The sequence below is a fragment of the Corvus hawaiiensis genome, chromosome 7, assembly GCF_020740725.1.
Source record: "Corvus hawaiiensis isolate bCorHaw1 chromosome 7, bCorHaw1.pri.cur, whole genome shotgun sequence".
NCBI classification, from domain to species: Eukaryota; Metazoa; Chordata; class Aves; order Passeriformes; family Corvidae; genus Corvus; species Corvus hawaiiensis.
This window is the reverse complement of record NC_063219.1, coordinates 17,243,157-17,261,544: the sequence shown is the minus strand read 5'-3', so window position 1 is coordinate 17,261,544 and position 18,388 is coordinate 17,243,157. Positions and strand designations below refer to the sequence as shown.

The 18,388-nt window shown below is 38.7% G+C and overlaps 2 protein-coding genes across 13 annotated transcripts in view; both read right to left on the bottom strand.

The window, feature by feature from the left end:
* TTN (titin) overlaps positions 1-18,388 on the bottom strand; it is a 245,176-nt gene that overhangs the window by 104,850 nt on the left and 121,938 nt on the right. For 11 of the 12 annotated variants that reach the window (XM_048308565.1, XM_048308553.1, XM_048308560.1 and 8 more), the window contains 4 exons: positions 3,192-3,266; positions 2,210-2,290; positions 948-1,052; positions 348-425 (listed from right to left, as the gene is read on the bottom strand). The exons of the other annotated variant lie outside the window; for it this stretch is intronic. In XM_048308565.1, the coding sequence (XP_048164522.1) occupies positions 348-425; positions 948-1,052; positions 2,210-2,290; positions 3,192-3,266 (339 nt within the window). The remainder of the gene's footprint in view (positions 1-347; positions 426-947; positions 1,053-2,209; positions 2,291-3,191; positions 3,267-18,388) is intronic. 12 annotated transcript variants of the gene reach the window in all.
* Positions 5,707-17,054, bottom strand: LOC125328252 (titin-like). The gene is made up of 16 exons (XM_048308574.1): positions 16,522-17,054; positions 16,010-16,093; positions 14,502-14,585; positions 13,170-13,253; positions 12,801-12,911; positions 12,332-12,457; positions 11,996-12,079; positions 10,965-11,048; positions 9,834-9,917; positions 9,465-9,575; positions 8,996-9,121; positions 8,660-8,743; positions 7,629-7,712; positions 6,498-6,581; positions 6,129-6,239; positions 5,707-5,954 (listed from the first exon to the last, which is right to left on the bottom strand). Exons 1-16 carry the CDS (start codon positions 17,033-17,035, stop codon positions 5,734-5,736), a joined length of 2,076 nt encoding a protein of 691 aa, XP_048164531.1. The 5' UTR covers positions 17,036-17,054; the 3' UTR covers positions 5,707-5,733.

Sequence of the window (18,388 nt, the reverse complement as noted above, 5' to 3'; positions counted from 1 at the left end):
TTTTTGCAATCACATTGAGCATTAGTAGTTAGGAGCAAAAACACAGAGATGGCTAAACAAAGACAATTTATTGGTTTCTATTTTATTTGTCCAAAAAGCAAGAAATCACCTTGAGATTAACTAAGTCTTGTAAAGCAAGATTGGAAACAATGGAAAAAAGATTAACTTTTCAAACATTGAAGAATAAAGACAAGAAGAAATCCAGAAGATTGCAAAATGGTTAATGAGGACACAGCAGTCATGACAGACTGGAGGACAGCAATGCATTGTATTAATATAGCATGATATTCAGCACTGAATATCCTTTAGTTGCTGCAATAAGGAAAAAGAGCACCACACATCGGTACCTTTTGGTGGTTCAGGCACAAGTTTCTCCTCTTTTTTTATGACAGGTATCTCAGTTTTCTTCGTAGGAACTTCTGGGACTTTAAAACAATATTTTTATTTTGTAAGATACATTAAAACACCTTAAATCCCTAAATAGAATACCCTCAAGTGTATTTAAAAGTTTTCATTGTTTTTACATGTAAACAGTTTCAGATGTTCTGAAGGTTTAGGAATATGTATTTTTTAGAATAAGACTTGAATAAATTAGAAACTATAAATGGGTAAAAGGACACATATTGGTAAAATGTTACCTAAAAGAATTCTTGGATCAATTTTTTGCTGTAGTTATATTTTTATCAGTATTATATAAAATATAGGTAATATATTTTCTATACACAATGAAGATTGAGAAACAATCCCAAAATGTAGAATTCAGAACCAAATGTGAATGTCAAACTTGGTTGTGCTTCCAGCTAAGATTTAAATTGCACAGTTAGGCCAAAGCAAGCCATCTTTCAAGATATCAGTTTCATTCCTGAATTTAAGGGAATACTACTTAATAGTGGGATTTTAAAAAAAAATTCATAATTTAATAAGTAGATTTGAAAGTAATGTAGTACCTTCAGGTTTCTTAATTTTTTCTACTGGTGTAGGTACTGGTTTAACTTCTGGTTTAGGCTCTTTTTCTGGTTTAGGTTCTTCCTCTTCAGGTTTCTTTTTAAGAACTTCAAAAGAAAAGAAATCTCAGTTTTCAAAGCACAGGGAAACAAAATAATAAGACAGTGAACAAGACAAAGATTAAAAGCATCAATCATAAAGAAACAGGAAAATAAAATATATAGCTCAATAGAAGTGGAAGATTTGTGTAACTATTCAATATACTATCCTGAAAGTAATTTAAAATTCAAGTCATCTAAGGAAAAAAGACATTTTTGTTAAGAGTAGTCCATCTGAGAGGAAAGACTTTAATGTTAACTGACTATGATAGAATAAAATTTCTTGTAATATCTTATATATTTATTCTCTTATTTATTGCTAGATGCAATTATGGATGATAAACTGTAGTTAAAGATGATTTTTAGGGATGCAATGCAGGATTATAGATTAAACTCCCATTGACTTCAGTGAGAGAACAAGACTACATCCTCAAGTACTATATTTGAAGAGCTCAAATTTATATAATGTCTGTTCTCCATTTTCTTAATTTCACTTATTTTTGTCCTCTCAGTTCTCTGTCTTGGATATGTAATGACATGGTCATCTGAAAAACTGAATATTGTATTTTATTATTTTGTCTGAAATTTGAAGGTTGGCGGCAAGGTACACAGGCACGAATCATCCCTCTGTGGTATTTTGAAGAGAATTGGAATTAGTGCTTCATTTTTCTAAGCAATAGTTGAGCACAAAATGATTCAGAATGTCCCAGAGGTTGCAGGAAAGGGGGTGATGTCCAATAGTACTGCAGGGTTCTGTGATCTGAGTGGTACTTCTAAGAAAACCACAAAAGAGAACACATAGACTACACATGTAACCTTAATAACATTCACACTGTCACTGGACAGGGGTCCAGAAGCTGAAGACAGTGGAAAACTCTCAACTCTAGTATAAAGAGATCAGGAAAATGGAAGAGAGAGATAGGGAACTAGATTTTCAGTGTTCTGCCCTGTTTTCATCACAGATCCTTTGGATCTGAGAGACTTTCAGGCCACCTCGCCCCTCCTTCATCCCTGCAACTACAACTGCTTTTCCCAAGAAACAAATATCAGATAGTATTTGATCATGTAATTTTCCATACCACATACATAAAACAATTTTACTTAGGGGAACATGCTGAACAATGTTAAAATGCCGGGGTTTTTAAAACAGAGCCAAGTTACTATACCTCTTTTCAAAACAACTTCTTCTTTTGGTGGGGGAGTGACCTCAGGAATTACTCTGCGAGGTTTCTTTACAAGTCCAGGCACTTAAAAGAATATTATTCCAGATTTTATTATAGGTTCGTAACAGTAGTAAGAGCTAACCAATAACTAGCCTGTCCAAACAGACAAATCAAATGCTAGTTCACTACTGAATATTAAAATCAAAGGTAAAACTGTTGATACTGGAGTCAATAGTTTTAATATATTTTCTATATAATTTGCATACAGCTAAATTTATACATAAGAGAAAGTTTTCATACAAATCAACAGAAGAGAAGTATGGTTTGGGAAAACTATAAAGGTTATGTATTCAAGAAGAGTCATCATCATAGTAACATTTTTATTTCCTTGTCCTCTTTCACTACAAGCTTAAGTTACATATCTATTCATAAGGATCCACTTTAATCTCTAAATTTGGAACAGCATTAAGAAGGAATGTCCACTGTTTAGCTGCTTAGTTTATCTTAAACTGCAGTACATATGAATGATACAAAGGCATGGTTGTGAAGTGGCTTGCTCAATATATTATTCATTCCCATCTCTGGAAGGTGTCCTCTCACAAGAATACGTTACATTTCAGAAAAATAATAAACGAAGTATGTTAAAACAATGCTGTATATGTTTAAACAGTTTTTTATTTTTTATTTCTAGCTAAGTAGAAAACCAAAGTGAACATCTACACAAGCGATAAAACTCATAAAAACTCTCTCATTCTTCTATGTTTCTGACTCTCGCATCTCACGGATTGCATGATGGGCAGTTAAAGTGGACATAAATATAACACAAACATATATGCCCAAGATGGGGGTGCACTGTTGAGCATAATCTAACATAGACAATGTTTTGACATATTTGAGCAAATTAAAGAAGAAGATCCTAAGAACTACAACTTTGGACTCATGAGAGGTTTATTTTAAGCAAATAAACCTTATATTAGGTAGGTACCTTTAGCAGGTGGGGGTTCCAGTTTTGGAGGCTCACCAGGTTTTGCAGCCACAACTTTCTTCCTTGCTTCAGGAGCTTTAAAGAAAATTATTTGAATTTTACAACACACATTAGACTCAAAAAAGAAAGGAGTTTTCTAAAAAATCCAAACACCTCATTAATAGTATTGATGTAATAGAAGGACAAAAGCTGCAAAGCAAAGATCCTTGCTGATTAACTGTTTAGAAAAAGTCAGATGGTCTGTATGAAGCACAATTTATCTGAAACTCATGTTCATATAATAACACCAGCAAATGATTGCTGGGGATTCTTTTCACATATAAGAATATGTTAAAGAGAGAAGAATTATGTTAAGGATAGAAGAATGTGTTAACTCGATTAAAATTGTTTTAATAAATTGGGTTTTTTTTCTGTAGCTATCGAAAAGAACCCATGTAAATATCCTTGGCATAATGCTGATAAAAAATCATGAGGAACTGAGCATTAGTGAGGCGCACCATTTAAGTATGGTATATTAGAAAAGAAATAAAAAAGACACAAAATGATAGTTCAAAAGCATGCTTTTCAAGATTCATCAGTATAATTTTAAAAGATTATGTTTTGAGTTTCCACTGTTATTTATGGCTTCAGATGATTATACCTTTAAGTAGCTCTTTTGCCAGTTTAATATCTTCTTTTGGTGCAGGTGGTGGTGGTGGTGGTTTTCGCTTTTCAGGGACCTTCTTTTCAGGTTGCGGCACTTTAAATAACATTAGGTAGATTTAGAATAAATTTCCTATGATGGTAGTTATGTGAAGAGTAATGTACAAACCTAAAGACCACCATTTTCCATTTCCAGTGAAGCCAGTGAAAAAATGTCATTGAATTAAATGGGACCATGAAAGAGCCTTAGGTTACTGCTTCATAGCATGCACACAATACAAATATCCAAGCTGACTTTAAAAAGCACGTTAATAACGTGAGAACAAAGGCAGAAAACCAAATGGTGGGAAGACTCTTGTGGACAAGAAACAAAATGAAAGCATTTAAAACAATCTTCAAGTTATACTTAAGAGTTAAATGATCAGAAATATTTTCCAGAACACAACAAAGGAAGAATCACAGAAGGACCTACAACGTACAGGTGACCAACAATATACAGGCACGTGTGTGAAAAATGAGAGAGCAAGAAAAAGACTGCACATGATGATAATGAAAGAAAGGTGTGTGGCAGCCTCTAGGGAAGTACTTTGTATACCTTCAACTGGTAAAGCTTCTTCTACAACTGGAATTTCTTCTGCTTCTTCAGGCTCAATCTCCTTTATGATTTTATATTCTTTAAAGAATATTGACAACTGGTGTAAGTTTTCAATTATAAGATCATTTCACATGAACAGTTATACAGATATAACTAAAAGCAAATCTACTCCAACAGACACAGACAAATACACATTAGGATAAGTAATCACTCAGTATCTGTTACCTTTGCAGTTAATGGAAGATTTTGAAAAACTACTTTCTTTTCTAAGCATGAGTCAGGATTGTGTGAAGGATAGAATTTTTTAGGTATACAATAGAAACTAAACATTAAATTTGTGGATGAGTCATTGCAACAGGAAAGAATAAAAATCTCAAAGCCCTCAATTAATTTATTATAACAGCAACATAAATACTAACTTTTGAGAGACTCCAATTTAGTGGGAATTTAATATTATCTTCCAAGAGATTTCTCCTGGGCAGGAGCATATGCCTTCCAAATATGAATATATAATAACAGATACAAGAAATATTGACTAATATAATCTAAAATATGAAGTGAACAACTTACAAACATCACAATAGGAGAAAAAGGAAAATTTCTACTTTAAAGCTTATACTTGGAAGAACAGGACAAAGGACTGTTCTTAGAGTAAAATCTATGGTGGCACAAACCTTCACTTGGTAGTGATTCAGGTATTTTAGGAATAGCAACAGGTATTTTCTCCTCTGAGACAGGTTTCTTGGGTACCTCAGGCACTTAAAAAAAAAAATTTTCTTTTATCTGTGTGTATATAAATGTACATATGAAACATAAAAAGACAAAGACATCTAGCACACACAAAATCACAGTAACAGTGGCCATAACCATGAAAGACTCTGCTCCAGTCTTTCTCAAGGTAGGCTACATTCAACTGACAAATTTTATAGACTCAGTTATGAACAAAGAAAAGAAAGAATATAGAAACAATTCTTCTCAGGAGATGCCTCCTGGCAATATGTACCTTTGGTTGTAGGAGGCTCTGGTTTTTCTAATTGTAACTTTTTAGGTGTTGTAAGAGGCACTTTCTCTTCTGGGATAGTTCTCTCTGGCACTTCAGGTTCTTTAAAGATATTAGTAAATTTTCATTTTTGTGAATATTAAGACATATATATATACATCATAGTGAAAAGTGCAACGACTAAAAAGAGTAGGGCATACAAAATATGAAGAATAATAAATTTAAGCAGCAGATTATTCATTTGGCACTGCATACATCAGTGAAACAAGGGGAAAGGTATTCAGAAAATAGAGAGAAGGAGATGCTCAGTCACTGATGTATGTACCTTTAACTGAAGGAACTGTATGTTTTCTAAGAACAGGAACAGGTTCTGGTACTTTTGGCACAGCAACAGGCTCTGGTTTCTTGGGTACAGCCACAGGTTTCTTTGGCACAGCCACAGGTTTCTTGGGCACAGGCACAGGCTTTGGGGGAATGACCACTGGCACCTCCTCTTCTGCCTCTTCCTCCTCAATCACCTCAGGCACTTTAAAGATATTAGTTGGTTTTACTTGAATGAGCTAAAGGTCATGCACATACAGATAGAAAATGACCAAATGCTGCTCTCATCCCTCCCCACACAGGGCAGAGGGGCAAAGAACACTGAGCATTGCAGCAACGTGGAGGTCATGGCAGACTCTTTCAGAACACCACCCTATACCTTCAGCTGGAGAGACTTCTGGCTCTCCAGGCTCAGCAACTGCTGCCACCTCTTCTGGTGCTTCCACCTCTTCTTCTTCTTCCAGGACCTCGGCTTCAGGCATCTCAGGCACTTCAAAGATATTAGTGCATTTCATTTTACATTGTTGAGAACATATGGCAAGCAGGAACAACAAGCAGGGTGACACAGACACAGAACATCACAACAGCCAGCTCCAACCCTCACACACCGCGCAGCACCCTTTTCCCAGCACACACAGCCTTGACAGTCTCAGTCAGGAAACAGAGACAGGCCAGGAGAGGGTAGGACAAGGCTGAGGAGAAGAAGATGAAATATCTTCTTTGTTAAGTTATCCATGAAGACAGGTACCTCTGGGTGCTGGAAGCTCTGGTGCTTTGGCAATGGGCACAGGTATCTTTTCCTCACGAGTAGCCTTCCTGGGCACCTCGGGTGCTTCAAAGATATTAGTAGCAGTCAGTTTTATACATACAACAGGAGGATGCACAGTGAAATGTAAACTGGAGATGCACTCATGAACATAACCAAAGTGGTCTCAGAGCATCAACCCATGTCTCTCTCTCTCTCACTTGGTCACACACACAAACCCCCACAGGACACAGACACAGAGCAGTGACACCAGGTAGGTTCTGTGAGAGAACTGCTGGCTATGCATAGGCTTGAGGGTGAGGTGTGAATTAGGGTATTTAGCAGCCTTTCCTCCCTTCGAGGAGGAGAGCCTTTCATTCTCAGCCCTGCTGGCATCTGGCTTTTCTCTGGGAGCAACCTCAGCTCATGTCTTCTCTGTTACCATTCCTCATGAATCTGCTGGTGCTTTACGTTTAGCAGTTTGGGTAGTGATAGGATGAGTAACACAGTTTCTCTCATTTTTCCCTATTTTTGTCCTTCTATATATCCATTCTTCACTTATGCTTTTTTTTTTTTTTTTTGCTTATTTTCTTATCCTAAGTACCTCTCTTGCTTCAATTTTCATTTCACTGTGGCAACTTCCACAGCCTGTACAGTGCAATGGATTTGATAATGATTCTTTCTTTATTATAAACCCTAAGAGTGTCAGCAATTTCTTTTAAAACTTTGTATATTGTCACTTCTTACTGCACTTGTGCACTGCTGAGTAAAAATTGGGTTTTCATTTCAACAGATTCCTGTCTATTATATACACTACCTGAGTCTGCCAGAAGAGCCATGCAGACTCTTGTCAATTTAAGATAACAAATTTGGGCATCTGTATGGAAAACATATGATCGTTAAAATAAACATTTTAGTATCTACTGCTTCAGAATAAGGCACCAATATAGTAAAATCAAAATATAATTTGAGTTTTTTATACAAAATACTGCATTATCAAATTCCTAACTGATACACAGCATGGAATGTAGAAATTTCAGGAAATCACAAATGAACAGAACGACAGACATCAGAAATAACATGTAAGACAGTAAGGACAGTCTCACTCAGACTGATGCACAAAGCGACAGGTACCTCGAACTGCTGCTGGCTCTGGCTTTTTTGGCACAGTTACAGGGGTAGGCTCTTCCAGAACAGCTTTCTTGGGCACCTTTGGAACTTCAAAGATATTAGTGTATTTAGTTTTGTGGGCACTGCAGATGTCGATGTAACAATAAGACAACCAGTAGTACGTGCACACAGTTGTTTTTGAGAGCGTGCTGTGGTTACATTCAGTCATCAGCTCTGCCTTGCTTCCAACCTGTGGAATGACCAGTGTGCCCAATGCATCACACAGGAGGTGTGAACTCTGTGTGGTCTTTGTTTCTTGGTCAGGATGGAAATGTAGAAAATATATCTGGCTTCTTAGTAACAGATGATCAGAGATTTATTTATGGAATCCTAGTGTATTTGTGTATCAGCCATATATAATTCACAACTACTTTGTCATTGAAACAGTTTTTCTTTAGGAAAGTAGCATTTGATTTATCATTACCATCTTTTTTTTTTTCTATCAATTATTTCCATTCTTTACATCTCCTCTTAAGTTTCTATGTTCCACAGTTTCTGTCATTTAAATTCTCCTGTAGAAATACACACACCTCTTATATTCTCTCTTCTCTTCCTGGTTCTATTAATATCATAATAAGATCATCACTAGATACATCCAGTCATTTGCTAGCAAAAATTCCTCATGTACATTGGCATTACCTTACTTTTAAAGAGGTAGAGAACTTACTCTGCTGCTGTCATCTATTAGAAATCTCGGGATGCAATGTTTTGTTCTTTAAACTTAAAGGCTTATTTTCAGGCTCTTCTTTAGAAAAGCATGTTATTTTGTTGAAACAGTAAATGTTAATTCTTAAACTTTATTAAAAGTTCGGTAAGCTAGAGATACTTTTCAAGGAATGAAATCTAGTTTTTCTGCCATGTTTTTGACACTCCACATTGCACTTCATATTTCTTAGGCACCTATCTCTGACAGGTCATCATAAAAAAATTAGTTTAACTAAAGTCCAGAAGAGCATGACTTTTTTTCTAATGATGATACTGATAGAGACCTGTACCTTTGGCTGGTGGTGGTTCTGGTTGTTTGGGTACTGCAACAGGCATCTTTTCTTGGGGGACAGCTTTCTTGGGCACCTTGATCACTTTAAAGATATTATTTCATCTTAATTTCACAGTTAAATTAGTAGGAAAGATTGTAACAATCAAAGAGTTTAGATATTTCTAAGCACTGTAACATTCCTCTAGTGACTGGTTGGTTAGTCGTGCGCAAAGACAGGAACGGCAGAGGTTAAGGGTCAAGGACAAGTAACAAATCTTACACAAAAGAAGGGATAACAAATGAAAATATTAATCAATACACTGAAAGAAAAAGCAAGTCTCTCCAGAAGATATACCTTTAACTTGTGGAGGTTCTGGTGTCTTTGGCACAGCCACAGGTTTCTTGGGCACAGGCACAGGCTTTGGGGGAATGACCACTGGCACCTCCTCTTCTGCCTCTTCCTCCTCAATCACCTCAGGCACTTTAAAGATATTAGATCCTTTTACTTGACTGAGTTTAAGGTCAGCAAACAGGCAAATGGCAAGCAGGAAAGCAGGAAAGTAAACACTTGACAGACTACCAGGGAGTCCTCTTCAGCTAATACTCCTGCCTAAGGTGGACTCACTGCAAAGAGCCCAAGGCTTATGAGGGGGGGTTTCTGGAAAACCCCACCCTCTTTGGCAAGGAGTGTACAGGCACAAAGAGATACCAAATGACCAAATGCTGCTCTCATCCCTCCCCACACAGGGCAGAGGGGCAAAGAACACTGAGCATTGCAGCAACGTGGAGGTCATGGCAGACTCTTTCAGAACACCACCCTATACCTTCAGCTGGAGAGACTTCTGGCTCTCCAGGCTCAGCAACTGCTGCCACCTCTTCTGGTGCTTCCACCTCTTCTTCTTCTTCCAGGACCTCGGCTTCAGGCATCTCAGGCACTTCAAAGATATTAGTGCATTTCATTTTACATTGTTGAGAACATATGGCAAGCAGGAACAACAAGCAGGGTGACACAGACACAGAACATCACAACAGCCAGCTCCAACCCTCACACACCGCGCAGCACCCTTTTCCCAGCACACACAGCCTTGACAGTCTCAGTCAGGAAACAGAGACAGGCCAGGAGAGGGTAGGACAAGGCTGAGGAGAAGAAGATGAAATATCTTCTTTGTTAAGTTATCCATGAAGACAGGTACCTCTGGGTGCTGGAAGCTCTGGTGCTTTGGCAATGGGCACAGGTATCTTTTCCTCACGAGTAGCCTTCCTGGGCACCTCGGGTGCTTCAAAGATATTAGTAGCAGTCAGTTTTATACATACAACAGGAGGATGCACAGTGAAATGTAAACTGGAGATGCACTCATGAACATAACCAAAGTGGTCTCAGAGCATCAACCCATGTCTCTCTCTCTCTCACTTGGTCACACACACAAACCCCCACAGGACACAGACACAGAGCAGTGACACCAGGTAGGTTCTGTGAGAGAACTGCTGGCTATGCATAGGCTTGAGGGTGAGGTGTGAATTAGGGTATTTAGCAGCCTTTCCTCCCTTCGAGGAGGAGAGCCTTTCATTCTCAGCCCTGCTGGCATCTGGCTTTTCTCTGGGAGCAACCTCAGCTCATGTCTTCTCTGTTACCATTCCTCATGAATCTGCTGGTGCTTTACGTTTAGCAGTTTGGGTAGTGATAGGATGAGTAACACAGTTTCTCTCATTTTTCCCTATTTTTGTCCTTCTATATATCCATTCTTCATTTATGCTTTTTTTTTTTTTTTTTGCTTATTTTCTTATCCTAAGTACCTCTCTTGCTTCAATTTTCATTTCACTGTGGCAACTTCCACAGCCTGTACAGTGCAATGGATTTGATAATGATTCTTTCTTTATTATAAACCCTAAGAGTGTCAGCAATTTCTTTTAAAACTTTGTATATTGTCACTTCTTACTGCACTTGTGCACTGCTGAGTAAAAATTGGGTTTTCATTTCAACAGATTCCTGTCTATTATATACACTACCTGAGTCTGCCAGAAGAGCCATGCAGACTCTTGTCAATTTAAGATAACAAATTTGGGCATCTGTATGGAAAACATATGATCGTTAAAATAAACATTTTAGTATCTACTGCTTCAGAATAAGGCACCAATATAGTAAAATCAAAATATAATTTGAGTTTTTTATACAAAATACTGCATTATCAAATTCCTAACTGATACACAGCATGGAATGTAGAAATTTCAGGAAATCACAAATGAACAGAACGACAGACATCAGAAATAACATGTAAGACAGTAAGGACAGTCTCACTCAGACTGATGCACAAAGCGACAGGTACCTCGAACTGCTGCTGGCTCTGGCTTTTTTGGCACAGTTACAGGGGTAGGCTCTTCCAGAACAGCTTTCTTGGGCACCTTTGGAACTTCAAAGATATTAGTGTATTTAGTTTTGTGGGCACTGCAGATGTCGATGTAACAATAAGACAACCAGTAGTACGTGCACACAGTTGTTTTTGAGAGCGTGCTGTGGTTACATTCAGTCATCAGCTCTGCCTTGCTTCCAACCTGTGGAATGACCAGTGTGCCCAATGCATCACACAGGAGGTGTGAACTCTGTGTGGTCTTTGTTTCTTGGTCAGGATGGAAATGTAGAAAATATATCTGGCTTCTTAGTAACAGATGATCAGAGATTTATTTATGGAATCCTAGTGTATTTGTGTATCAGCCATATATAATTCACAACTACTTTGTCATTGAAACAGTTTTTCTTTAGGAAAGTAGCATTTGATTTATCATTACCATCTTTTTTTTTTTCTATCAATTATTTCCATTCTTTACATCTCCTCTTAAGTTTCTATGTTCCACAGTTTCTGTCATTTAAATTCTCCTGTAGAAATACACACACCTCTTATATTCTCTCTTCTCTTCCTGGTTCTATTAATATCATAATAAGATCATCACTAGATACATCCAGTCATTTGCTAGCAAAAATTCCTCATGTACATTGGCATTACCTTACTTTTAAAGAGGTAGAGAACTTACTCTGCTGCTGTCATCTATTAGAAATCTCGGGATGCAATGTTTTGTTCTTTAAACTTAAAGGCTTATTTTCAGGCTCTTCTTTAGAAAAGCATGTTATTTTGTTGAAACAGTAAATGTTAATTCTTAAACTTTATTAAAAGTTCGGTAAGCTAGAGATACTTTTCAAGGAATGAAATCTAGTTTTTCTGCCATGTTTTTGACACTCCACATTGCACTTCATATTTCTTAGGCACCTATCTCTGACAGGTCATCATAAAAAAATTAGTTTAACTAAAGTCCAGAAGAGCATGACTTTTTTTCTAATGATGATACTGATAGAGACCTGTACCTTTGGCTGGTGGTGGTTCTGGTTGTTTGGGTACTGCAACAGGCATCTTTTCTTGGGGGACAGCTTTCTTGGGCACCTTGATCACTTTAAAGATATTATTTCATCTTAATTTCACAGTTAAATTAGTAGGAAAGATTGTAACAATCAAAGAGTTTAGATATTTCTAAGCACTGTAACATTCCTCTAGTGACTGGTTGGTTAGTCGTGCGCAAAGACAGGAACGGCAGAGGTTAAGGGTCAAGGACAAGTAACAAATCTTACACAAAAGAAGGGATAACAAATGAAAATATTAATCAATACACTGAAAGAAAAAGCAAGTCTCTCCAGAAGATATACCTTTAACTTGTGGAGGTTCTGGTGTCTTTGGCACAGCCACAGGTTTCTTGGGCACAGGCACAGGCTTTGGGGGAATGACCACTGGCACCTCCTCTTCTGCCTCTTCCTCCTCAATCACCTCAGGCACTTTAAAGATATTAGATCCTTTTACTTGACTGAGTTTAAGGTCAGCAAACAGGCAAATGGCAAGCAGGAAAGCAGGAAAGTAAACACTTGACAGACTACCAGGGAGTCCTCTTCAGCTAATACTCCTGCCTAAGGTGGACTCACTGCAAAGAGCCCAAGGCTTATGAGGGGGGGTTTCTGGAAAACCCCACCCTCTTTGGCAAGGAGTGTACAGGCACAAAGAGATACCAAATGACCAAATGCTGCTCTCATCCCTCCCCACACAGGGCAGAGGGGCAAAGAACACTGAGCATTGCAGCAACGTGGAGGTCATGGCAGACTCTTTCAGAACACCACCCTATACCTTCAGCTGGAGAGACTTCTGGCTCTCCAGGCTCAGCAACTGCTGCCACCTCTTCTGGTGCTTCCACCTCTTCTTCTTCTTCCAGGACCTCGGCTTCAGGCATCTCAGGCACTTCAAAGATATTAGTGCATTTCATTTTACATTGTTGAGAACATATGGCAAGCAGGAACAACAAGCAGGGTGACACAGACACAGAACATCACAACAGCCAGCTCCAACCCTCACACACCGCGCAGCACCCTTTTCCCAGCACACACAGCCTTGACAGTCTCAGTCAGGAAACAGAGACAGGCCAGGAGAGGGTAGGACAAGGCTGAGGAGAAGAAGATGAAATATCTTCTTTGTTAAGTTATCCATGAAGACAGGTACCTCTGGGTGCTGGAAGCTCTGGTGCTTTGGCAATGGGCACAGGTATCTTTTCCTCACGAGTAGCCTTCCTGGGCACCTCGGGTGCTTCAAAGATATTAGTAGCAGTCAGTTTTATACATACAACAGGAGGATGCACAGTGAAATGTAAACTGGAGATGCACTCATGAACATAACCAAAGTGGTCTCAGAGCATCAACCCATGTCTCTCTCTCTCTCACTTGGTCACACACACAAACCCCCACAGGACACAGACACAGAGCAGTGACACCAGGTAGGTTCTGTGAGAGAACTGCTGGCTATGCATAGGCTTGAGGGTGAGGTGTGAATTAGGGTATTTAGCAGCCTTTCCTCCCTTCGAGGAGGAGAGCCTTTCATTCTCAGCCCTGCTGGCATCTGGCTTTTCTCTGGGAGCAACCTCAGCTCATGTCTTCTCTGTTACCATTCCTCATGAATCTGCTGGTGCTTTACGTTTAGCAGTTTAGGCACAAGACAGGGCGGGGAACAGAAATCCCATCATTTTTACTACGTTATTGTTACTACTCACTTCTATTTCCCTTCTGTTTTTTCAATTATTTTCCAGTGTTTGTGGGGGCTTTTGAGTTAGGTTTCAATGCTTCTATAATCTTGTATTTAGATATTGCATTTGGTGAGGCTAAAAGAGCCATCTGCATAGCGAGCAGGAGTGACACAGAATTGTGATGCACAGATACAGAACATCTGTGGTCTTGTATGTAATAATTATATGCAATGCAATTGTAGATTTGAGGAACCAAATTTCTAGGGTCCCCATGAGGTTATGGTCAGAAGAGAGCTCAGACCATGCTGGTTGACCACACATTTGATTAAGTTCTGCACTAATAAAAAGTTTGGACTATTTGTTATTTGGGATCGAGGTCTGTATGCCTAAGTCTTAAAATACGACTGTCCTGTCTAGGTATGTTCCTCTTTTTACTTTGGGTCTTGTTTTCCCATACTAACTTCAGTTCATTCACAGTCCATTAAACCTGTTTTTCCTGCTTATTTTCACTGAAGTGATTAGGTGTTTTGTGGTTTATTTTTCCTGTTTGTCTGTTTTTAATATTGCCGTGTCATGACTGTGTAATATAAAAAAGTTATATTACTTGAGATTCTTGGCAAAATGATAAAGACAGAGGTTTTCATTAAAAATCCAAATTAGAAAGCTCTTTCCCATTCTAATAGTAGAATTTCTACACAGCATGGAATTTCAGAAATTTCAGGAAATCACAAATGAACAGAACGACAGACATCAGAAATAACATGTAAGACAGTAAGGACAGTCTCACTCAGACTGATGCACAAAGCGACAGGTACCTCGAACTGCTGCTGGCTCTGGCTTTTTTGGCACAGTTACAGGGGTAGGCTCTTCCAGAACAGCTTTCTTGGGCACCTTTGGAACTTCAAAGATATTAGTGTATTTAGTTTTGTGGGCACTGCAGATGTCGATGTAACAATAAGACAACCAGTAGTACGTGCACACAGTTGTTTTTGAGAGCGTGCTGTGGTTACATTCAGTCATCAGCTCTGCCTTGCTTCCAACCTGTGGAATGACCAGTGTGCCCAATGCATCACACAGGAGGTGTGAACTCTGTGTGGTCTTTGTTTCTTGGTCAGGATGGAAATGTAGAAAATATATCTGGCTTCTTAGTAACAGATGATCAGAGGTTTATTTATGGAATCCTAGTGTATTTGTGCACCAGCCATGTTCCATAAATGACTGTATTCTGTGCTGGTTTAGGCAGTCATTGCCATCTTTTTACTTGTCACTTGGATACTATCACTATTTTTATCCTTCAGGTTGACTTCACCTTTATTTTTCTATCTTTTGTATGTTTCCTCTCTTTAACTGCTCATATTTTCCCTCTATTGTCTCCTGGCTTTCTTTCTGATCACTAGATGTTGCTTATAACTGTTTCCTGTTATATTAATTTCAATTATCTAAATGATTATATCATCGCTTTTAGGTGGTACTTCACTTGAGGAATGTCATTGTGTTTAGGATGGGGAGAATCTGGTGGCAGAGGGCATGTTTTCTCTGGCCAGTGCTTGGGACTTCTACAAGAATTGAAATGATGCATCACTGCGTCAATGTATAGTGTCTGGTTTTGGTGTGTCTTAAGTAATTTTTTTGTATTTCAATTATAAATGCCTTTTTAAAGGCTCACTGTATCACATGCTCACAGTAACTTTACAGCTCTTTATTGCTACTTATACAAAGTAACAGCTTTGCAAATCCCATAGTCAAAAATGTTTATGTATGACCAAAATACAGGCAAATTATGAATAACTGTTTAAAGAAAATAGTCCACTCCATGATACAGATACATAGAGATATTTATGATTATTTTGCTCTGTGTACTAAAACTGCTGCCCTCTGCTGAAACCTTTAGTTTCTGTTTGTCTTTCCTCATAGAATCATAGAGTCATCTAGGTTGGAAAAAACCTTTAAGATCATCAAAGCTAACTGTAAATATAACATGGCCCAGTCCCACTAAACCATGTATGAAGCCATCCCTACTAATAATGTGAACAACCGTTATGAATTCCTTCTCTTGCATCTGTAAGTTTTTGGCATTTCTTTGGTAGACAGGTAGTCATATCTGCATGATATGACATAAACCAAGTACAACAAAAGTTTAGATGGTTTTAGTTGACGAAACATTTCACACCCCTGTGCAGCAATTCATATTTGGTGCATCTGTCCCATATTTTTGATATCAGAGTATATAGGGAAAGATCAATTTAAATCGAGAGTCATTAAAAAAAAAACCTAAAAGGCAAACAGCACCTTTCCTTAGCATGATAATAGTGGTGATATGTACCTTTAGGAAGTGAAGCTTCTGTTTTTTTAGATAGAGCAGGGGGCACTTTCTTCTCTGGAACAGTCCTCTCAGCCATCTCAGGCACTTCAAAGATATTAGTGCATTTCATTTTACAGTTACAATAAAACTCAGTTTTAAATACAGAGACTGAAACACAAGGGACAACAGACATGTTTTGAAGTAACAATTTAGCACACACATACTCTACGTGATTTGTTTAGCAAGCATCATTTAAAACAGATCAAAAACGACAGACAGAACAAAGGAGATCAAAATAATACTTAAGAGAAGATTCAGGATGATTGTCATGTATTCATGATAACATGTAGCTTTGACTGATGGAGGTTTTAATTTTTCCCAAGCAGCTAGAGAAATTAGATGGGACAGCCTTTCAGGCCCTACATGTTCTTTGAAGATATTAGTATCTATTAGTTATGTGTATTAAGCTTTAAAATGAGTGGTGAAACAACATACTCAAGGGAAGGAAAAGAGATCCCCTGCATAAGAGGTACCTTTAGGCTGTGCAGGTGCTCGCTTTTTAGCAGCAACATTATCTTCCTTTTCGGCCACCTTGGCTGGTGGTGGTTCCTCCGGTGCCAAAACAAACTCTGGTTCTCTGGATGTCACGTCAGGCTTTGGTTTTTGAAGTGGTGTAGAAGGCTCTAGTTTTTGGGGTGCTAAAACTGTTTCTGGTTCCTCAGACACCATGACAGGTTCTGGCACAAAAAGCTTTGTTTTTCTGGACACTGCAATAGGCTTTGATTTCTGGGAATCTGCAGCAATGTCTGTTTCTTCAGCTGCTACAAACTCTGTTTTTTGGGGCAGCACAAAATGCTTTGCTTTAGGGGGCACCAGAACACGCTTTGATTTTTGGGTTGATTCAACTGTCTCTGACTCTTCAGACACCACTATGAGCTCAAATTCCTCAGGGGCCATAAGTGGTTCTGGTTTCTGGGATTCCAGAGCCGGCTTTTGTTTTGGGGGCATCACACCATATTTTAACTTTTGGGGCGGCACATCAGACATGGGTTTCTCAGGTACCACAACAAATTCTTGTTTCTCAAGCACTACAACATGCTCTACTTTTTGGGATTCCATGACAGGCTTCTGTTTTGGGGGCATCAGACCATATTTTAACTTTTGGGGTGGCACATCAGGCATGGATTCCTCAGGTACCACAACAAATTCTTGTTTCTCAAGCACTACAACATGTTCTACTTTTTGGGATTCCATGATAGGTTTCTGTTTTGGGGGCATCACACCCTGTTTTAGTTTTTGGGGTTCTACATCAGGCATGGGTTCCTCAGGTACCACAACAAATTCTTGTTTCTCAAGCACTACAACGTGTCCTAGTTTTTGGGATTCCACAATGGGCTTCTGTTTTGAGGGCATCACACCCTGTTTTAGTTTTTGGGATGCTGCATCAGGCTTGGGTTCCTCAGACACCACAACAAATTCTTGTTTCTCAGGCACTACAACATGCTTTGGTTTTTGGGGTTCAACAGCAGGCTTCTGTTTTGGGGGCATCACACCATGTTTTAGTTTCTGGGGTCCTACATCAGGCATGGATTCTGCAGGTACCACAACAAATTCTTGTTTCTCAAGCACTACAACATGCTCTACTTTTTGGGATTCCATGACAGGCTTCTGTTTTGGGGGCATCACACCCTGTTTTAGTTTTTGGGGTTTTATATCAGGCATGGGCTCCTCAGGTACCACAACAAATTCTTGTTTCTCAAGCACTACAACGTGTCCTAGTTTTTGGGATTCCACAATGGACTTCTGTTTTGGGGCTATCACACCCTCTTTTAGTTTTTGAGGTTCTATATCAGGCGTGGGTTCTTCAGGTACCACAATAAACTCTTGTTTCTCAGGCACCACAATATGCTCTGGTTTTTGGGATGCTGCAACAGATTCTGATTTTTGGCGTATCAAAACAGTCTCAGGCTCCTCAGATGTCAGAACATGCTCTAGTTTTTGAACTGCCTTTACAGGCTTTTGTTTTCGGGCCACTCCCACCTTTTTTGGTTCTTGCAGTTCCACCTCTTGAGGCTTTGGTTTTGGGTGTCCTGCAATGGACTTTGGTTCTTGAGAAACTGGAACAGGTACTTTCTTTTCTGGCAAAGTTGTCTTGGCCACTTTATGTATATAAAAGATATTAGTTCTCAATTTAACAACTGCACTGACATCATACTAAAATTAAGTCAACCATAAAACATAAAACCACAATTGTATGAAAATATTAAAAACATATCAGGTGTCAATCATTTATGCTGGCCATTCAAATGATGAATATATGACATGTTGGCTTTTCTCTCTTTTCTCTCAAGAGCACACATACACACTCCCCCTCACAAAACTCATGCTCCCATACGGAAG

Excerpts from the sequence above, each read along its gene's own strand:
- LOC125328252 (XM_048308574.1), bottom strand. The coding sequence starts at position 17,035 with ATGTCTGATGTGCCGCCCCAAAAGTTAAAATATGGTGTGATGCCCCCA. Across the intron at positions 14,586-16,009 it reads AGAAGCTTCACTTCCTAAAG|TTCCAAAGGTGCCCAAGAAA; the intron begins GTACATATCACC and ends ATATCTTTGAAG. Across the intron at positions 13,254-14,501 it reads AGAGCCAGCAGCAGTTCGAG|CACCCGAGGTGCCCAGGAAG; the intron begins GTACCTGTCGCT and ends ATATCTTTGAAG.